Genomic DNA, 23,138 nt, shown 5'->3' on the forward strand with positions numbered 1-23,138 from the left:
TTGCCCATTCTTAACTACCCTTGAGAAGGTGGCAGTGAACTACCTCCTTAGAATCATAAAACCCCTACAGTGCAGAAAGAAGCCATTTGGCCTATAGCACCTGCACCAAGAATAATCCCACCCCAAGCTCTATCTACATAACCCTAAGTATTTACTTGGCTAATCTTCATGACACTAAGGATCAATTTTGCATGGCCAATCATCCTAACCTGCACATCTTTGTGTAGAAGGAAACTGGAGCATCCAGAGTAAATCCATGCAGACACGGAGAGAATGTGCAAACTCCACACAGATAGTTCCCGAGGATGGAATGGAACTCTGGCATGGTAAGGCAGCAGTGCTAACCATTGTGTTGCCATGCTACCCCTTGAACTGCTGTAGTTCAAGTGATGTAGGTACACCCACAGTACTGTTAGGGAGGAAATTTCAGGATTTTGACCCAGTGACACTGAAGGAATGGTAGTATGTTTCCAAGGATGGTGAGTGACTTGAAGGAGATCCCCCAGATGGTGGTATTCCCAAATTTCTACTGGCCCTTTCTTCTAGATGGTAGCAGTCCTGAGTTTGGAAGGAGTTGTGTAAGGAACCTTGGTGAGTTCCTGCAGTGCATCTTGTAGATAATGGATACTGCTGCTACTAGTTTTCGTCAATATTGTGTAATGTAACCTATTAATATTTCTCTGAATGTTGATTCTTAATACTACATTAACAAAATGTACATGTACATTTTTAAATCAGTTGTTTTAAATTAAAATATTGCAGCACTATTTGGCTAGTCAGAAAGCCACCGCTGTTTTTGGTTGAATGTTGCGTATTTTATGCTTTGCTGGTATGTATTGAATAGGTGAAACAGGTTTCGTAATTACAATCAATTATTAGGATTGATGCTTTTGCGGTTTAGAATGACCACGTGCATTATGAGTTGATGTACCATTCTGCTGTTTGTGTTTCCTCCCTGGATCCACAAGATCACTGAATTTACCATTTCACAGACATGTTGTGAAATTCTAGTTGGGTTTACATTGAACTAATGAGGACAACAATTCCTTTCGATAACATGATGTTATCTCCATGATTGGAATAGAAAAGCTATATGATAAAATGAGAAAAATAAGTGTTGATATGCAATATTTTATAACTGATAAAGGAACTTTTGTTCAAATTGTTCTACCTTAATCTGATATAATTAACCATTAAATATGAAACAAAAATATATTATAAAAGTTTTATACAATAGACTGTAGATTATGCCACTCCAGCATTATATTTAAAAAAGTCCATGGCAAATATGGCACAAGCAGCCGAGATGACATTCAATAGATATGATTCAAATTGACTTTCATAGTTCTAATATTTTTATATGATTTTACCTACCAACCTTAAAGATTAAGGGAGTAGATTTAGAAGCCATAACTATGATTGAGAAATGCACATTAGTTTCATAGAAGTAATATCTTTAAGATGCCATGTAATATTTCACTGTCATTGATTTTCCAAAGTGCATTCAAGCTTCAAAAGGAACTGCTCCCAGTGAGATCCAATAATTCAGCAAAGATTCGGGATGGGCTTGGGATATAAAAGCTCAATCTTATGCCACATGGTACATTTAGCAAATTAGCCACCATGTAGCCTGTAATTATTTAGCAATAATTGTAGGAGGAAAATGATTTAAAAAAATACAATCAGGGAATGAGTAACGTATCTGCAGAATATCAAAGGTCATGGATTACAATCATAGAATGATGCAGTGGAAAATGAAGCTATACTTAATCCACTGTTTCAGTACCAGTTCTTTCCCCATAGCTCTGTAGATATTCTTCCTTCGACATCGATCCAATTGTCTTTTGGACATTACTATTGAATCTGCTTCCACCACTCTTTCAGACAATGCATTCGTTGATTCAAACAATTGTTTGCTCATGTTGCCTCTGGTTCTTTTCCCATTTGTAAAGAGTGAATATGTGCTCAGCACATAAAAATTTCGGTTCAGACAAATTAATTCTTAATTCCATTAAACCTGGGTCCAGTTGTAGACAGAAGTTAAATGTAGAATGTGGAATTAATCCTTCAAAATGGATAACATTTCTAAAATGTGTTCCTGTCAATGGATGGAAGTTGGCATCGCATTGTATTTATTTAGTTAGCAGAACATTAAGAAGAATATCATTGGAAACCACGTTATGTTTGGATGAGGAATTTGCATTAAATGCTATGTTTGAATCAGGCAACTTTAACTGTGGTTGAAAACACAATAGTTGATCTTTTCTGTCTTTGGCTCATTGAATGAATGTTTCACTTTATTGTGAGTTATCTGTGCAATCAATGAATAGTTTAAGTTGTACTAATGTACGGGGTTTAATGTGGGAGTGATAGCAGTTCCTATTTCAAACTAAAACAGGAGTGCTAATTTAATGACGATACTTTTCTAAATTGACTTTGACAAGAATTTTTGTTGAACTGGAGATTCAGCAGGACTGATGAGGCAGAGCTCAGCAGTTTGTTCTTAACTATAGGAATCTCAGTAAATGTTTTGCACTGCATATTGATTAATTTAAGCCCTGAAAGAAATAACAACAGTTTCTATAAGAAAGAGGGAATCTGGAGTGGTTATGAAAATTCTTAAATTTCCCGGTGAATTCGATATGACCCAAGTCTGATGCAATTAAATAAGAATTAATTTATATTAACCAAGCCTGTTTTTTTTAAATAAAAGACATGTTCCAAGCACATATTCACTCTTTAGAAATGGGAAAAGAACCAGACAGAACATGAACAAATATGATTCTGAAGCAGTGAGCTGCTGGGTTCTGCTAGCCAGGCACATGTTGTGAGGACATACAGGCGTGAATTACAATTTAGAGTGGGGAAACTAAATCTTGAATGACAGATCTCAGACTGTTTTGAGGACGTAACAAGCGGAGTGGATAAAAGAGAACAAGTAGATTGAATATATTTGGATTTCCAAAGAGCATTTGATAAGGTGTTATTTAAGATTTGGCTGCACAAGTAAGAGTGCATGGTATTGTGGCTGTTAGATTGGCATGGAAGAGTTCTATGGAGAGACCAGACTCCTGAAAGGATTATCTTTCTGTTTTGACAACTGGAGAAAATTGTTGACTTTGCTTGATTGACACATTTTAAATGCTTAAAGTAAGTTGTTCTTTCTGGAGTCTCTTTGGTCAAAGCCTCCTTGTTTATCTGCACAAGATCAAGAGGTGTGAAGTGTTTAAGCCTCTGTTATTGATAATTTAATAGCCTGTCTTATTGACATGTTTATCAGGTTATAGCAACACCATTTGTGGAATAAAGATCTGTGAATGTTTTTATTTTCCTGAGCTGTTCTGTTATATGGCTCATTCACTCAGTATAGAGGCTACAGAGTGAATGGGCATGGAGGGACCATGAACAAAGAACAGTTAAGCACAGCACAGGATCAGGCACAAGGCTGTGACTATCACGTTGTCCTATCTAGAGCAACCGCCTACTTCCTTCTATTCTTCGCCTATTCATGTGTCTATCCAGATAAGTCTTAAATGTCTCCAACGTGTCTGCCTCAACCACCTCACTTAGCAGTGCATTCTAGGCCTCCACCACCCTCTGTGTAAAAAACCTTTCCCCGCACATCTCTACTGAACATTTTCCTTCTTACAATTGTCATTTCTGCCTTGGGAAAAAGCTTCCGACTGTTCACCTTAACTATGCCTCTCATAACTTTATAAACTTCTATCAGGTCGCCCCTCAGCCTCTGTCTTTCCAGGGAGAACAATCCCAGTTTATTCATTCTCTCCTCATAGCTAATACACTTCATACAAGGTAATATCTGTACTCCTTTCATGTCCTTCTGGTAGTGTGGGGGACCAGAATCGGACACTGTATTCGAAATGTGGCCTAACCAATGTTTTGTGTAACTGTAACATAATTTGCCAATGTTTAAACTCGATGCTCCAGCCAATGAAGGCAAGCATGCCATATGCTTTCTTTGCCATCTTTTCCACCTGTGATGCCACTTTTAAGGGTCTGTGGACCTGTACTCCCAGGTCTCTCTGTTGGACTATGTTCCTGATGGTTGTGCCATTTAATTTTTTAGCTCCCATCTGAATTCTATCTACCAAAATGCATCTCCTCGCATTTGTCCAGATTAAATTCCATCTGCCATTTTTCCACCCAATTTTCCAGCCTATCTATATTGTGCTGTATCCTCTGGCAATTTTCATCACTATCCACAACTCCAGCAATCTTAGTATCATCCACATACTTGCTAATCAGACTAGCTATGTTTTCTTCTAAGTAATTTATATTATTACAAACAAGAGGTCCCAGCACGGACCTCAATTCAGAAAAATTCCCTTCCCCCACTACCCTCTGTCTTCCATGGCCAAACCAGTTCTGAATCCATCTCGCAGTTCACCCTTGATTCCATATGATTTAACTTTTTGCACCAGTCTGCCATGAGGAACCTTGTCAAATGCTTTACCAAAGTCCATGTAGAAGACATCCACGACCCTTCCCTCGTCAATCATTTTTCTCACCTCAAAAAACTCAATCAAATTAGAGACATGATCTCCTTCATACAAAATCATGCTGTCTGTCACTAAAAAGACCATTCAGTTCCAAATGTGTATAGATTCTATCCCAAATAATCTTCTCCAACAATTTCACTATCACTGACATCAAGCTCACAAGCCCGCATTATCCTTGCTACTCTTCTTAAATAAGAGAACAACATTGGCTATCCTCCAATCCTCTGTAGTGGCATGGGGACTATGGAAGTAGGTGGAGGACATGAATAGGCACAGAGTTGGAATGGAGGGCATAGAAGGGCCTGATAAGACCCTGAGTAAGATTCTCAAATCTAGATGCTGAGAGGCTGTGAACACCAAATCATCCACAAACTGGCCTAATTCCGTGAAAATCACAGGCACCAGGAGATGCCTACACCCACAATGCAGCCAGCCATGGTGGAAATGCAGGGTGCAGACTTGCTACACTTCCCTGCTCTTTTACTTGGTGCCAGGGATGAGAGTGGGAATCCCAGAATCAGTAACCACCCACCTGCCAGCCTGGACTCAACAAAACCCTGACTTATTTTTACATCCATCTCCATTGGCTCCTCTACTTGCAGTTACAATGTCTATTGCTCTTGGTAGCACACTGGAATGAGATGTGCAAGCCCTCTGATTGGCAACCGTCAGGGGCAGGACCTCCTCCGAGATGGAATTCCTGCTCCAAGTCAATTAACAACTCACGAGCCACAAAACTGGCAGCAAAACCAAGTGGAGACGGATCTCACATCCAGCTTTTGTCTGAAGGTGTAAATTTCAGCCCAATAGCTCTGAAGAACAGCCAGGCTTTCTATCAAAGCAGCACTCTTTCTAATTCTATTTGATGTGAATGCTTGTACCTGTCTCTTAGCTCTGGGAACTACTCATTGTTACACTCCTTCAACCCTATAAGAAAAAAATCTGTCACTTGCTTCTATTTGTTCATTGCAACTTTCTCCTTACCTCTTTCAAAATGTTAGATACAATTCCCCATAATGGATAATGTTTTGATGATACTCATCTCTTCCCCCCCCCCCCCCCCCCATGCCCCCTTCTCCTTCCTCCTCTTAATTCTGGACTTCCTTTGATTCCTCTCCCCCTCCCTCCAGTCGGAACAACTTGAGACCTACACGTTGTCTACCGAAAAGCCAGAGCTAAGAGACAGTAAAGTCTCACAACACCAGGTTAAAGTCCAACAGGTTTATTGGGAACCAGGAGCTTTCTGAGTGCTGCTCCTTCATCAGGTCCGAAAGCTCGTGATTCCAAATAAACCTGTTGGACTTTAACCTGAGATTGTGAGACTTCTTACTGTGCCTACCCCAGTCCAACGCTAGCATCTCCACATCAGGGCTAAGAAAGGCACTTTTACAATTTTACTGGCACGTCCGCTCCCGAGGTTTGTACGATCCCGCCTGAGGCCAACGGCGAATGTCGTTCTCCGAGCCTCACCTGCCCCCTGAAATCGGGGTGGGCGTGCCAGCAAAATTCAGGCCAAAGTGTAGAGAGTGAAACTTGGGAGGGGGGGTGGGGACTGGGGGAATGCATAAATAAAAGAACGTGAACAACTGTAACAAAAACTGCAGAGATAAACAAACACCTCAGCGGCAGAGAAGTTGAAGGCATTCCTCCAGCTCAAAAGGTTAAGTGAAAAGGCAAACCCCCCAAAAAAAGAAGCGGGTTGCAAGTGAAGGCACCTCCAGGTCGAGTGCTGGACAAACTCCATCCAAACGGCTGTCAGAAGTGTCCAGAAGGTAAAATTTTTGAAGGGCGATTTAAAAAGAAAGCAAATTTAAAAATCCTGTTGGGGCTATTAGTTTTTAAATTGCGGCTGGGCCTGAAAATGAGGAGTTGGCGGTTTTAAACAGTTTAGCCGTGCAGCTCGCGCAGCAGTTTAACGGTCACTGGCCGGCACGAGCAGAGGAAAGCTCAGCCGCTGGCTCTCCCTCTCAGCGCACACACACACACACACACTGCTCATCAGCTCCAACATTTCAGCTCTCCCCTCAGCGTACACTTACAATCACCTCTCCTTCAGTTTCCGAGCTTCTTGAGAGTTTTGAGACCGGGTTTGGAGCGGACGAATTTTAATCCTGTGCCACCCGCAAAAAATTGGGAAAATCTCAACTCCAACTTCGACATTGACAAAGCTCTCACTTAAAACAAAAAGGCGCAGAAAAATGCTCAAGAAGTTGTTCAGCTATTTACCACAACGTGCAAACGTACATCCAAACAACGCGAATATTGCATCTCGAAATTCACCACGAGTAAGTGCATGTTTATAAATGTAACTTAATCAGTCTTTGCCCAATTAAATCTGTTTCTAAATAATTACATAATAGTTTTATAATATCGATTTCAAACATGTAACTGTGTTTTTCTCTTTACAGCATTTCCTGGTCCATATTGTAATTATATTGTTTCAATTACTATATTTCCTGATTTTGAGATGTGGTGAGGATTCAGTAATTTTCAAACCTTACTGGCCTGAATTATTCTGGTACAGGAGACTATTTGGCCCATGATGCAGATGGCACTGATGCTATTCGTGCGAAAGCTGCATGGTGTGTGTGTGTGTGTTTGGTGGGGGCATTTCTAGCTCAGTCCTATACTTGGTGTTGGGGCTGCTAGGGGTAAGTAAGTTATTAGTGTGAATGAGTGTTTCGCTTACCGTATGAAAGTCAAAAGTTCGGTGCATATGGGGATTTGCCGCAGAGGAGGATGGAAGTGGATGTTGGCCCTGACCTTTTGAGAAGCTGAGATCATCATCGCCCAATAGCCACTCTGCTCAAACTTTCCCAGTGGTTCTAGTTACAGGCAGTGGTACGTTTAAAGTTCTGGTGTGAATGTTAGTGATTGGATGAGTGAGGTGAGTCAGGTAGTTGGATCAAGGTAGTCAGAGTAAGCGGTATGATTGGGGTGCTAGTCAGTATTGATTTGATTTATTATTGTCACATGTATTAGCATACAGTGAAAAGTATTGCTTCTTGTGCACTATACAGGCAAAACATGCTGTACATAGAGAAGGAAATGAGAAAGTGCGGAGTGTTACAGTCACAGGCTGTTGAGAAATATCAACTTCGTGCAAGATAGGTCCATTCAAAAGTCTGACAGTAGCAGAGTAGAAGCTGTTCTTGAGTCAAGTAGTACGTGATCTCAGGCTTTTGTATCTTTTTCTTGACAGAAGAAGGTGGAAGAGAGAATGTCCAGGGTGCGTAGGGTCCTTAATTATACTGGCTGCTTTGCCGAGGCAGAGGGAAGTTTGGACACAGTCAATGGATGGGAGGCTGGTTTGTGTGATGGCTTAGGCTACATTCATGACCTTCTGTAGTTTATTGTGGTCTTGGGCAGAGCAGGAGCCATACCAAGCAGTGATACAACCAGAAAGAATACTTTCTATGATGCATCATTAAAAGCTGTTGACAGTTGTAGCTAACATGCCAAATTTTCTTAATCTTCTGAGAAAGTAGAGACAATAGTGTTGGCATGGTGGGGGGTGGGGGGAGGCACCAGGACATGTTGTTGGTGATCTGGACACCTAAAAACTTGAAGCTCTCCACACTTTCTACTTCATGCCAGTTGACGTCGACAGGGCATGTTCTCCTTTACTCTTTCTGAAGTCGATGACAATCTCCTTAGTTTTGTTGACATTGATGGAGAGATTATTGTTGTTGCACCAGTTCACCAGATTCTCTATCTCATTCCTATCCTCGGTGTTGGGTCCGTTAGGGGTAAGTGAGTTATTATTTGGGGAGAGGGGCGGTTGAATATAAATTGCTGAGTTACCCAGGATTTGGACTAAGTTTTAATCTGTGTAACATTTCCTAGAAATTCAAGAAGGAGCATGGAACGGTTTGTGTCTCCGACTCTAATTCAGAGTCCAATAAATTCATGGAGGGCTTTGGGGAGCAGGGGAATTGCCCATTGCAAGTTGAAACTCCCTGAGCAATTCCTAAGGTGGCCAGTGTGTCTGGACTTCCCAACGTCTAGATGCGCACCTTGAACCACATATCCAGGGTTAGACAATCTGGAAACCAGAAGATATAGATAATTGCCTTTTCTTCAAATCCCCAATAGCTAGTCAATGTTTAGTTTTTGGCTCTAAGTCAATAAACTGTAATTTGCTATTACTTTCTATATTAGTCATTTGTAAACCAGTCATGGTAAACCATTCATAAAACTAAACTAATTAAATAAAGTTAATTAACTAACTAACCAAATACAAAATAAGGTTAAATAGATAAGACAAGGCAAATGGTGTGGTGTTATCATGGTATGTGGAGGTTTCCCAGACAACCCCATACCTCGAGGAACATCAGCTGAGTTGTTGAGCTGGAGTCCAGCCATTGTTGCGCATCTGGCATGAAGACAGTTATGTGGATGCTTTGTTCCTGAAAGCAGTAAAGTGGGCAGTAGTCAGAGTCAGGAAGGTACGGCTGCAAGTCAGGCAGGTAAAAGGGATCCAGGATGTAGTGACGAAGGAGTTGGAGTCTCCTTGATTTTGACTGACTGGTATGAGACACTTGCTATCTCTGAGGATGAGAACAAGACTGCAGGTTAGGTGGGCAAACTGATCAAAGTCAGGATTTCCAATGGTTGAGTTTCTTGTCTAGTGTCAGGATTAAAAGCGCCCACTTGCAGCTGAAGAATAATATTTAGTGGGAGGGGAAGGATCCTGTTGTTGTGGTCCCCATAATATCCAAAGACATTGTTTAAGATTTTAAAGCTTATTTATTAACATCACAAGTAGGCTTACATTTACACTGCAATGAAGCCACTGTGAAAATCCCCTAGTCGCCACATTCCGGCAACAGTTTGGGCACACTGAGGGAGAATTTAGCATGGCCAATGGACTGAGAGGGGAAACCGGGAGGAGCACCTGGAGGAAACCTGTGCTGACAGAGGGAGAACATGCAGACTGCACAGAAAATGACAAAGGCTAGAAATCGTACTCAGGTCTTTGGCACTGAGAGGCAGCTGTGCTAAAGACATGGCTGAAAGTGTGTTATGGGAGCCACGGGTTTTGCATGAGGACATTGGAACCAGCACTGGCAGAACTGGACAATGGATGAGAGGATTCAGGTTAGGGTAAATTCAAAAGCTGCAAATACCATATGCAATTTAGATTAAGGGATAGAGATTTAATGGCCAACATTAAAGGGGGCATTCAAAATAGGTGCATTCCAATAATTAAGAAAAAGACTGAGAGATGGACCCACCATCTGTGGTTAACTAGAAATGTCCAATCAGAAGATTGGACAGAGTATAAGAAACAGGAAAGGATGACTGAATAATTGGTAAGGTGGGAAAAATTAAAAGTATAAGGGAAAGTTAGCCAGAAATATAAAAAGATAGTAATTTTACAAATGTTATTAAAAAGTTAACAAAATGAGCATTTGTTCAAAAAAAAAGTGAAACTAGAGAATTGATAATGGAAAACAAAGGGATGACAGATGAATTGAACAGGGATTTTGCATCAGTCTTCACTACACAGGGTACAGGTAACATTCTAGAAGCAGCTGTAAGCCAGAGAATAGAAGGGAGGGAGGAACTGAGGAAAATTATTGTCATCAGAAAATTGATACTGAGTAAATTGTTGATGCTTCAGCCTGAGACAAATTCAGGTACTGATGGACTTCTGTAAGGAAATTTGTACTCAATATGTAAGCATGTTAGTACGTAGAGAATTTGTACTGAATAATTGTGCCTAAACTGGATATGAAATATGGAAGCAAGGATAGTATTGGAATGTCTTCCTTGAAGTAGAATTGGGATGGGTAATCAAGTATAGCTGATTTGTAACCTAATATAATCAAGTGTAGCAAATGTGATCAAAGCAGGAGGCCCAGAGAAGCAATATAGCAGTTACTTACTAGCAAATGCAACCAATAGTCCCTTAGGGGACAATGGACACAACCCAGCTGTCCAGCTTGAGATTGACCGTAATAAAAAGGAAATAACAGCATGTTTTTCTTCACATTCGGCCTAAGTCAGCTAAACCACTATTAGTGTACAAGCAGAGTTGTAAAGATAAAAGCAAGGGATATAACCACCATGGTTTCAAGAAGAAACGAGAGGAAACAGGGGGTGATCAATCTCAAGCAAGACAGATAAAGGGTCAGTGGGTCGTAAAAGCGAGATAAGGATCTTGAGGTATGGAGCTGAAATGTGCTTAAAAAGACTGTAAGCCGATGGCTCGTTGGAGTGTTCCGGACATCCCGGCTTTATTTCTGTTGTACTGGAAATAAAGTCCATTGCTTGGAGGATTACAACTCAGACTCTCTGTTTCAATCGGGTTAAATAAGTTGTCGTCTTGGGGAACCACGACAAAATTGGCGCTGCGAGCAGGGTGCTGTGGGAGACCGCCCGGAAACTAGCATCGGGAAGGAGTAGTGGAGACAGTGGTCTGACTGGGGCTGGACATCCCAAAGCCGGCATTCTGACAGCAAGGTAAGCAGACTTATATTGCATGTAAATCCTTGTTGTCGGAAAAAGGGATCTCGAGGCCCAGCGCACCCGGCTCTCTGCTGGTCCTGGATCTCCCCAACCCAAAGAATATCCTGCAAAGGTAAAATTAAATTGGGGAAAATACTTTGAGAGACTGAGTCTAATCTGAAGGGTAGAGTTTTGCATGCAAAGCGCGCTGCGAATACTGTGTTGTCTGTGAATGGGTAAAAAGTGCGACGCAAAAAGAACCGAACGCTAATAGATGCAACTAGGTTAAGTCAAGCGGTTTGGAGCGGGATTCCAGGTTACGACTTGCCCAAGGAGAGTAAGTGTAGGAAGGCCTGCCAGTCCGAACCTACCCAGGACCTCGGGGAAAAGACGTCAACCGAGAGGGAGAGAGATCTGTGAGAGATTGCTCTCTTACCTAATACGGTAGTTAAAACTAAGGGGAGGTTATGTGATGAGGGAGCAGAAAGAGTAGAGAGAAGTATGTCAGTGGAACTGGGAACCCTGACATAGGCTTTTACTGAGGTGCGGGGTGAACGCTAATAGCAGTTATGTATTTGGAATTGTGCATGACTATATGACTGTTTGAGAGAAAAGGGGATTTGTCACGACATGAGACACCCATCAAATTTATTAGAGGCCAGTGATCTCCCACCAGTAAAGGGTTAAAAAAGAGACAAGCAGGCTGACTCTGTATGGTACAGAGAGAGAGAGAGAGAGAGAGGGGGTGGAACTGTGTAATTGAGACCCTCAGGTGATGTAATAGGTATAGCCAATCAAAGTGAATTGCTTTAAGTTTACTAAATTATGCAGGGATCGGACAGAGATTTGAATTCTGCCAAGTGGGAAAGGTGGCATTACATTGCATTTTAAAGTTGTAAGGAGAGTTAACCAGTTAGGCACACAGTAGATTTGATTTTGTACTTGCCTGTGTTGGTTACAAAGGCAGAGCTGTAGAAATAATTAAACATGTAGATTGCACATTAGAATGCTTTCAGTATTTCTTTGTGCATCTGTGTTCCAAGTGATGTTTTGTTTTATTGTACCAGAATTGTAAGAAGGTGCAAGGGTCTTGATTTAGTGAGGATATTTAAAGGTGATAAAAATAAATCTTATTTTGGATTTTCTGAATCAGGCTTTAGTTAATTAAACTGCTGTACTTTGACTCACAATTAGTCTCAGAGGTATCTTTACCTACAAGAATTGGTGCTGAAGTCTGGGATCTGTTTACGGGTCCGGTTGAATGGCCACAACTGGAGCTCCGGAATAGATTACCGAATTTAAGGGAGTGAATCAAAGTACAGTAGGTGCTCATCTGTGATGAAAGAGTGTGAGAGTGTGTGAGAGGTCTGAGCTGAGCATGTGCAAATAAGGAGGTGTCTGTCTTTACACCCAGCCTTAGACTAGTTGTTAAGAGGGGTAGCCCCCTATGCGAAGCTCAGAAGTTTGAAGTGAGTGTAAAGGCTAGAAAAGGATGCCTGGGATGTGATGTTCAGATGAGAGTAAGAAAGAATCTGTCTGAGAGATCGCCGGAGTAGAAGGGAAAGCCGGCTTAATAGTGTGAGCTTAAGGGTGTAAGCCCACGAGTGTAAGCGGTGGTACGGAGGGGACTGATCACCCCTGATAGGTATCACCGGACTGTGATAAGAGCGACCTAGGGGTGGGATCCATTTCACCCACTAGATCAACAATGGAAATGATTGGAAAAAAAAGGACGGAACTAAGAAAATTGGAATTCTCTTAGTTTGAATTAATTAAACAGGTTTAAACTGGATTAATTGAACACATCTCAGTCTTGGGTAAAAAAAATTGGGCTGACGACAAGGAGAGAATTAAAACGTCAGAATCACAGATTAGAGAGTTAGAAAAGAGAAACCAAACAAAGAAAATAGCAGTATTGTTAATACATCAGTTAGCTGGACTAATTGAACAAGTAGTCACTTCCACTAAGAAGTGGAGTGGGGATAAAAAAAAAAATTCAGAAAATAGAAGCCTGGACATGGAAGCACCCAGAGAGAGAAAGAATAGAGAAAGGGGGGAAGTGACCAGAAAGATCAAAAAAGAAGGATTTTGGTCCCCATATCTACAGAACTCAATTGATTACATACTAAGTCAGTGTGAGGTGTGTGCTCAGAATAATATCAGAAAGGGCATTACTGCCCCAATAGGGCACATACCCATTCCCGAAGGACCCTTCAAACACTTATGCATGGATTATGTGGATATGGGAAAGGTGGTAAGAGGAAAAAGATATATGCTGGTGATTATTGACAGATTCAGTAGATGGATAGAAGCAACGCCATCCAAAGATCAAGGATCTGGAACGGTAATTAACTTCCTGTCAAAAGAAATTATCCCAAGGTTTGGCATACCCATGCAATTAAGTTCCGACAATGGGTCTGCTTTTATCGGAAGGGTGCTGAGAGAGACTCTCTCAGCATTACGGATAAAGCAGAAGTTTGGATGTGTGTATCATCCTCAGTCCCAAGGAATGGTGGAGAGGGCAAACGGAACTCTTAAGGCTAAAATAAGTAAGATTTGCAGCGAGACAGGGAAAAACTGGATAGATGCTCTGCCATTGGCTTTAATGCAGTACAGAAGTCAGGAAAACAGAATCACACATTTGAGTCCGCACGAAATGATGACAGGAAGAGTAATGCCGGTACCAAAGATCAGGGGGGCAGGGGGCCCCTCATTGGAGTGCTTAGATCAGAACACAAGAGAGTATATACAGCAATTAACTATTATACATAGAACTATATTTGAACAGGAAAAAGCCAAGGAAGAGGAGAGTCCTGCAGCAGAACACCAGATCAAACCTGGAGATCGAGTATACATCAGGAAGTTTCGGAGGTGTTGGAACGAACCGAGGCGAGAGGGACCGTTTGAAGTGACCAAAGTTTCTCCCACGGCGATACAAGTAGAAGGCAGTACATTGTGGTATCACTTAAATCATTGCACCAGAACGGTACCAAGGGAGGTGGGGAAGGGGAAGGGGCCTCTTTCCCCACCTGGGATTTGGAGACTATTTCCCTCAGGGACTTCCTTGACCCACAGTAAAGGAAAATGGAGTGTAGAGAGCATAGAGATGCAGAATCGGGGAGGTAGGGGAATAAAACATTAGATTGGCTTCTGGCGGAAAAAGGAGGAGTGTGTGTTATGTTTGGGGACCAGTGTTGCACATTTATCCCTAATAACACTGACCCAGAGGGGTCATTCACACAGGCCATGAATAAGCTGAAAAATCTCAGGAGAGAGGTGAAGGAGGATGCTGGGTTCGGGCATGGGGTATGGAATTGGCTGGACAATATGTTAGGAAGATGGGGGGCCTGGTTTGCTAAAGCTGGAGTTGTGACAGCCATGACAATAACCATCCTGGGATTAATATTTTGCTGTTTTTTACCTGTCTTGAGATCCCTCCTTGCTAGATTGGCAGTGCGACAAATGGTGACACAAGTAACAGGCAACCCACGTTCGGGAGGAACAACTAAGGAATGGGGAAACATTGAACTGCCCCCGCTGGATGAATTCACAATGACCCTGGTTGAAATTGAAACTTGTCAGTTTGCGAAATAGCTGCACTAGTGGAGGATCGTTCTACAACCTCACCGATGCCTACGGAGACCAAGAGACTTAGTCTGTACACAGGAATCAGTCTTTTTCCCTTCCCTAGACAAGGGTGGGAAGGTTTTTGGCTGATGACTGTTAGGAGCAGGCAATCTGGGGGAGCAACCTAAAAAATTCGGACTTTTGCTAGACAAGCCATGATAAGACTAGAATGGGGACATTGATCCCTGGCCAAAGTACTTGGCTCCCCCACGTTGCCTACAAGTGTGATTAAATATGTGCATGTGAACGGGGTCAAACAAGGGGGACTATCTGAGCTGACCTTGGTAATTGGAATGAGACTAGGGGATAGTCTCAAAGGGGGGATATGTAAGGAAATTTGTACTCAATATGTAAGCATGTTAGTACGTAGAGAATTTGTACTGAATAATTGTGCCTAAACTGGATATGACATATGGAAGCAAGGATAGTATTGGAATGTCTTCCTTGAAGTAGAATTGGGATGGGTAATCAAGTATAGCTGATTTGTAACCTAATATAATCAAGTGTAGCAAATGTGATCAAAGCAGGAGGCCCAGAGAAGCAATATAGCAGTTACTTACTAGCAAATGCAACCAATAGTCCCTTAGGGGACAATGGACACAACCCAGCTGTCCAGCTTGAGATTGACCGTAATAAAAAGGAAATAACAGCATGTTTTTCTTCACATTCGGCCTAAGTCAGCTAAACCACTATTAGTGTACAAGCAGAGTTGTAAAGATAAAAGCAAGGGATATAACCACCATGGTTTCAAGAAGAAACGAGAGGAAACAGGGGGTGATCAATCTCAAGCAAGACAGATAAAGGGTCAGTGGGTCGTAAAAGCGAGATAAGGATCTTGAGGTATGGAGCTGAAATGTGCTTAAAAAGACTGTAAGCCGATGGCTCGTTGGAGTGTTCCGGACATCCCGGCTTTATTTCTGTTGTACTGGAAATAAAGTCCATTGCTTGGAGGATTACAACTCAGACTCTCTGTTTCAATCGGGTTAAATAAGTTGTCGTCTTGGGGAACCACGACACTTCATTCAACAGTCTTAAAAGAAGTAGCTCATGAAATAGTTGATACATTGGTTTTAATTGTTCAAAACTCCCTCGATTTGGGGAAGGTTTCCTTAGATTGGAAGATAGCAGAAGTAACTCCATTATTCAAAAAGGGAGAGAGACAGAAAGCAGGAAACAGCAGGCCAGTTAGCTTAACGTTTGTCATTGGGAAAACATTAGAAATTATTAAACAGGTTTTAGAAGCACAATTGGGTAAGTTCAAGGTAATTGGACAGAGATTCGGGAAAAAGAAATCATATTTAACCAATGCACATTGGCACAGTGGTTAGTACTGCTGCCTCACAGCACCAGGGACCCAGGTTCAACTCCAGCCTTGGGTCATTATGTGTATGTGGAGTTTGCACGTTCTCACCGTGTCTGCATGGGGTTCCTCCGGGGTACTCCAGTTTCCTCCCGCACTTCAAAGATGTGCAGGTTAGGTTGATTAGCCATGGAAAATTGTCCCTTAGTGTTGGGACCAGCAGGGTAAATGCGCCTGGCTACAGGGATAGGGCCTGGGTGGAATTAGTGTCAGGGCAAGCTCGATGGGCTGAATATTGGAGTTCTTTGGGAAAGTAATGTGCCATGGATCAAGGAGAATTGGTGGATGCATTGGATTTGGATTTCCAGAAGGCATCAACATCAAAGGTTATGCCAGTAAATAAAAGTACATGGTATAAGCAGTAACATATTGCCATGGATAGAAGATTAACTAACAGGAACCAAAGTAAGCATAAATTTATCTTTTTCAGGTTGGCAGTATGTAACAAGTGGTGTGCCACAGGGATCTGTGCTGGGACATCAACTGTTTACATTTTATATAAATGACTTGGATGAAGGAATTGTTGCCAAATTTGCTGTTGACTCATGGATAGGTAGGAAACTAAGTTGTGAAGTGGACACAGAGGCTACATAAAGATGTAGGTAGGTTAAGTGAGTGAGCAAAAATCTGGTAAATGGAGTAGAATGTGGGAAAGTTTGAAATCGTCCATTTTGGCAGGAAGAATAACAAAAATATATCTAAATAGTGAGAGATTGCAGAGCTCTGAGGTGCAGAGGGATCTGGGTGCCTTAGTACATGGATCACAAAAGGGTAGACTGCAGTTATAGCAAGTCATTAGGGAAGCTAATAGAATGTTATCATTTACTGAAAGGGGAATTCATACAATCGTAGGGAAATTATGCTTGTACAAGGCATTGGTGAGACTATATCTGGAGTACTGTGTACAATGTTGGTCAGCTTATTTAAGGAAGGATGTAAGTGTTTACAAGCAGTTCAGTGAAGGTTTACCAGACTCATACCTGGAATGGGTGAGTTGTCTTATGAGGAAAGGTTGGAGAGGCTAAGCTTGTAGCTGCTGGAGTTTAGAAGAGAAAGAGATGACTTCCTTGAAACATTCAAGATCCTTAATGCAGTTTACAGGGTGGAATTGGATAAGATGTTTCCTCTTGTGGGAGAATGTGGAACTGACACAGTTTAAAAATAAGGAGTTGCCCATATAAGACAGAGGTGAGGAAAACATTTTTGTCTTGATGGTTGCCAGACTTTGGAACTCTTCCTGAAAGAGTCTTTGAATAATTTTAAGGCAATAGTTCAGGCAAAGGCATTAGATTGTTGGTAAACAAGGATCCGATCTGATAAAATGGCAGAGCAGGTTTGAGGAGCTGAATAGCCTACTCCTGTGCCTTGTTCCTATGTCTATAATAAAGAGTACACCATCTAGGACTGAGATGAGGTGCAATTTCTTCACCTGGGGTGGTGAATATTTGGAAACCTTTGTTCCAGTGAACCATATAGGCTCAGTTGTTGGGTTTGTTCAAGACTGAGATTGATAGATAGATTTTTACAAATTAAAAAAAATCAAGGGATATGGGGTTAGAACAGGTAAATGGTATTGAAGTAAAAGCTCAGTCATGATCTCAGTGAATAGTGTTGCAGACTTAAAGGATTTGAATGGCCTATTCCAGCTGCTATTTCTTATGCTTTTATGCTCTGTAGAGAGCAAAGAGTTAATGTTTCAAATTTGGTTTTTCATTAGAATGACAAAAATTGTTTCATTTATAGTGGAGAAAAACTTTGCCTGCTTAGCCTTATTTTTTTTCACACTTACTCCAGTATTCCAGTGATTCATCTGAGCTTAATCCTTCAATTACAACTCGAGACATCTGGAGCTCTCAAACTGACGCCTTGCTGTCAATGATAGGCTATGCTGTGGGATTGGGCAACATCTGGCGATTCCCTTACCTGGCTTTCAAAAATGGAGGAGGTACTGTAATAAAACTGATGAGGATCATCCAGAATCATGTTCAAATTAAATATGTAGGGAAAAATTTATATAGAAAGGACAAGCACTGGTAAAACATTTGTGCACTGTTGCCCCGGCTCCACCACTTTCTGCCCATCTTTCTCAGCCTGTTCAAGAACAGATATTAATTTTTAAATGTCTTTCTGTATTTAATATTTGATGTAGAGGAGCGAGAATAGATGACATTGGTTTTAATTTTGTCTCTAAGTAGCATTACATTTTTAACATGCCATGGTGTACAAGTTATCTGTGTTTTGATACTGTTGTACTGTTTAACTGAAGTAATGATTCTTATTACGAAAGGAAAATAGCATTGTGAATTTTGACTCTAGTTTCAGCATTATTGGCTATTTAATGACATGCTTAGTGCCATTTCCGAGTTGGGAACACATTGTATCCTAGCAGCAACAACTATGTGATTAATTCTATATAAATTACTTGACTTTAATGAAATTTTATTGGGTTTTGGCAGCTCATTATAAAGATGTACAAAGTTTACAAGCTTTGTTTTTTTTTCAAATTAGCAATAATACAGGACAACCGAATTATGTGTATCTGGTGGGTGTATGGGAAATACCTTGATGTTGAATAAGTTATCAGTATACATTTGTACTGTTGTGTTCAAAGGAATATACTCCTTTTAAAATGGCAATGACATTTCTAATTTATTCTAAATATTCCTTGGTAAACCTATTCACATTATTTATCTGTTTTGCTTCTTTTTTTATTGATTGTGTAGGTGCTTTTGTTCTTCCCTATGTAGCCGTAATGACACTAGCAGGATTGCCAGTGTTTTTCTTGGAATGTTCCCTTGGGCAGTTTTCCAGTTTTGGACCTGTTTTTGTGTGGAAAGCTGTGCCGATCCTGCAAGGTTAGTGTTTGTTTGGCAACATGGAATAAATGCATGGGTGTTTATGATGTGCAATTTTTTTGTTTATTTCGAACAGAACAACTAGAAATGCTAATTCCATTTCCTGCTGAATATATGTGGAATTTACTTAATTGAATTTTTACTAGTAAAGCTCGCCGGGATTTATCTGCTGCAATTCCAATTCTGCGCATTCAATTGGATTAACAAGCACATAACAAGTTCAACAATAGATAAGGGAGAGATCCAGCTCTGCATTACAGAAAACTGCAGGAAATTTACATTCAGTAATGATTGAGTAGATGTATGTTTAAAACAATTACCTTTTCTTGATTTTAGACTGACTTTTGGATTCATGCTGCATAAACTGAAGTATTTGCTCTTGCATGTACAGTGAAAATGTCTTTTTTTAATCAGGAAACTATGATTCCAATTTTAAAAGTTGGATCTATTTACTTGTTGAGTACGAAAATTGAAAGACCTCTATTGCTTGGTTAGTTCTTTGTAATAATGTAATTATATATTTAAACATTCAACTTTGGGGCCTTCTTGTTTCCTATGCTGTTAAATAGCATCAGGTTTTTTGAATAATTTACTGCTCATTTATTTGAAGTGCTCCTAAGAGAAGTATAGTTAAATTGATTGACTAGCTGCTGAATGTACAGCAGTGGACTTTCTGAAAAGTAAAAAGGTGGTTGGTGGGTTAGCTGCTACATGCAAAAAAAAGATTTTCCTAAACAAAGCTAATATTAATTTTTTTAATATAACAGTTACAGCAAAACACAAAATTGTAATGTCTCTCCAAATTTTCATATCTCCCTCCCCACCCATCCCCAAAATGATATCCATTGATGTCCAGGCTGGGAAATGCTGCTCAAAGAGTGACTTTTCTATCTTTCTTTTAACTGTAGCTCCGGAGCTCTAGACTAGAAGAATTCTTGCATAACCATTTTATTTCCATCCAGTGGAAAATTGCATGATTTGCTACAGAAAGTCTTCAGCAGCTATTTATCTTCATAATCAATGTTGCTCTACTTTTTGGTGAAGAGAATAGTGGAAATGGTGGTGATAGTGCAGAGGGGGAAATCTGGTGGATTCAGTTGTCCCAAAATTTCAGGGGATGATTCTCCCAAAAAAGTTCTAAGCGCTGAATTGGCAGGAAAAATGGTGTAATTCACAATTTCTTCAGTGAGAATTTAGACTCAAATTTATGTCTGTGAAGTGCAGAGGTCACAATCGTGAATATCATTAAAAGCTCAGAGGGTGGGGCCTATTACTGCCAGCCCAGGACCCTCACAGTTGTCCCCCATGGCCTGATCGTGGCCCACACAAGCATTCCAGGTCCCGGAGCACCCCAATCTCCAGCTTCACTCCTCCACATCCCCCTGCCACCTCGGCAGAACCTCCCCCCGCCCCCCGCAGCTCACCCTAGTTGTTGGCCTCCCTCCAGTCCCAACTGATCCCCATGCAGAATGGCAGTGGGATCCTGACCCTCACCGATCACCTCGAAGCCCTGCCCACAGTAGGCCCTCAGCCCCTATTTCCTTGCACAGCCTGATGCCCAGTGGGCAGTGTCAAGGTACCTCCTGAACATGGGCACTTTGTCCCTTGGGCAGTGCCAGGGGCCACAGGCTGGCACTACCAGGGTGCCCATGCCTAGGGGACTCACCCCACCACCTGACCCCCTTGAAGGCTCCAATTGCCCTCACTCCACTCCAAAATGGGGAGCTACTCTACACCCCGCCAGAGTGAAATTGCACTGGCAGGTGGGGAGATCTATTGGGCCTGGAGAATTCAGTCCTGGGCCGGATAATCACATTTAAATGTCATTTAAAATAGATTAATCAGTCTTCCCATCAGTTTCCCGCATGGTTCCGACTGCAGCTGCTCTCCAGCGTGGGAGACAAGCATGCATCGGGAACGTATGAGTGAATCCAGCGAATTGGTGCATGCGTCTCCCATTCCGACCCACCAAAAAACTAGCAGGTTGGAATGGGAGAATCGCCCCCTCAATGTTCAGATCTGCTATTGTTTATAAATAAAGTGGTAAAATATTGTCCACAAACTAAAGTGCAAAATAATAGCAAACATTTTTTAATACTGAACCTTTGATGACTTTGTTCAAAACAATATTAACATATTTTCCATGAATGCTCTTAGCTCAATTTTAGCTACCGTTACCGATTTGATTTGTATATGAATCTGTACTGCTGTTGCAACTGTCATACATTCCCTATGTAATCAGTTGCTATATTAAATTCCATTATACCAGCAGGAACTGATGGAACTATTTTTTGCATCCCATCCATCGAGACTCTGTCAGATCGCTTACCTTGTTTGTCCACAGCCTTGATAGTGAAAGACTTAGTGGTAGGGGATGGGGAAATGGCTGAGGTCTTGAATAACTTTTTTGTTTCGGTCTTCACGGAGGAGGACATGAATAATTTGCTGGGTGTTAGAGATGGAAAGGTGGTAGGGCTGGAGGGTCTTAATGACATTACTGTTACTAGAGAGGCAGTGCTCGACAGACTGGAGGGGCTGATTGTGGACAAGTCCCCAGGACTGGATGGAATGCATCCGAGGGTTCTGAAAGAAATGGCGGAGGTGATAGTGGATGCCTTGGTGGTTATTTTCCAGACGTCGCTGGATTCCGGGGAAGTGCCGGAAGATTGGAAAGCGGCTAATGTTACGCTGTTGTTTAAGAAGGGTGCCAGGCAAAAGGCGGGGAATTATAGGCCGGTTAGTTTAACGTCTGTTGTAGGTAAAATGTTAGAATCCGTCATCAAGGAGGAAATAGCGAGGCATCTTGAGAGGAATTGCTTGATAGAGCAGACGCAGCACAGTTTTGTTAAGGGGAAGTCGTGTCTGATGAATTTACTGGAGTTCTATGAGGATGTGTCTAGGGCGGTGGATAGAGGAGAGCCGATGGATGTGGTCTTTCTTGATTTTCAGAAGGCGTTTGACAAGGTACCTCACAAGAGGTTATTGCAGAAGGTCAGGGGACATGGAGTTGGGGGTAGGGTGTTAGCGTGGATAGAGGACTGGTTGTCAAATAGGAGGCAGAGAGTCGGGGTCAATGGGTGCTATTCGGATTGGCGGTTGGTGACTGGTGGAGTGCCTCAGGGGTCGGTGCTGGGGCCTCAGCTATTTACCATTTATATAGATGATCTGGAGGAGGGAACCGAGTGTATGGTGTCGAAATTTGCTGATGACACCAAGATTGGTGGAACGGCAAATTGCGCGGAGGGTGTGGAGAGTCTGCAGAAGGATCTAGATAGGCTGGGCGAATGGGCCAGGAACTGGCAAATGGAATTTAATGTTGGCAAGTGCGTGGTGCTCCACTTTGGTAGGAATAATGGTAGGAAGGGTTATTACTTACGTGGAGAAAAACTGCAGCAGGCAACGGTGCAGAGGGACCTCGGGGTCCTTGTGCATGAGTCACAAAAACCCAGCTTGCAGGTGCAGCAGGTGGTCAGGAAGGCGAATGGGATGCTGGCCTTCATAGCGAGGGGGATTGAATATAAAAGTAGGGAGGTCTTGCTGCGGCTGTATAGGGCATTGGTGAGGCCACAGCTGGAGCACTTTGTGCAGTTTTGGGCGCCGTACTTACGCAAGGATATTTTGGCCTTGGAGGGAGTGCAGAGGAGGTTTACTAGGCTGATGCCGGAGTTGAGGGGGTTGAGCTATGAGGAGAGGCTGAATAAACTAGGCTTGTACTCGTTAGAGTTTAGAAGAATGAGGGGAGATCTCATTGAGACGTATAAGATGATGAATGGGATGGATAGGATAGAGGTGGAGAGACTCTTCCCGCTCAGAAAGGACAGTAGGACTAGGGGGCACAGCCTCAAGATAAAGGGGGGGCGGTTTAGAACGGAGTTGAGGAAGAACTTCTTCACTCAAAGGGTGGTGAATCTCTGGAATTCTCTGCCCGTTGAAGTGGTGGAGGCTACCTCGCTAAATATTTTTAAGACGCGGGTTGATGGGTTTTTGATAAGAGAGGGGATTAAGGGTTATGGGGAGAGGGCGGGAATGTGGAACTGAGCCACAACAGATCAGCCATGATCTTCTTGAATGGCGGGGCAGGCTCGAAGGGCCAGATGGCCTACTCCTGCTCCTATTTCTTATGTTCTTATGTAGATCAGAAAGTGGCTGTCTTCTGTAGCGTACCTTTCTCAACAGCCTTATAAATGAAACACAACCAATAAAAAAAGCATTGTTAGTATGATACATGTTTTCTGATAGTCGCATACTTCCCATCGATCAGTTAGCTTGCCATAAAACAACTGGAAAATATGATAGTTTTATATGCACACAGATTTGTTTCAT

General features: G+C 41.9%; 1 protein-coding gene across 1 annotated transcript in view; it reads left to right on the forward strand.

Moving 5' to 3' along the window:
- The first annotated feature begins 13,200 nt into the window (after positions 1–13,200).
- Positions 13,201–23,138, forward strand: part of LOC145354088 (sodium- and chloride-dependent neutral and basic amino acid transporter B(0+)-like) — a 99,364-nt gene continuing 89,426 nt past the window's right edge. The window contains exons 1-3 of the mRNA XM_080205219.1: positions 13,201–13,959; positions 17,755–17,905; positions 18,684–18,815. Coding sequence (XP_080061345.1) covers positions 13,201–13,959; positions 17,755–17,905; positions 18,684–18,815 — 1,042 coding nt within the window. The remainder of the gene's footprint in view (positions 13,960–17,754; positions 17,906–18,683; positions 18,816–23,138) is intronic.

This window comes from Carcharhinus amblyrhynchos, chromosome 16 (assembly GCF_965287045.1).
Source record: "Carcharhinus amblyrhynchos chromosome 16, sCarAmb.v2.hapA, whole genome shotgun sequence".
Taxonomy (NCBI): domain Eukaryota; kingdom Metazoa; phylum Chordata; class Chondrichthyes; order Carcharhiniformes; family Carcharhinidae; genus Carcharhinus; species Carcharhinus amblyrhynchos.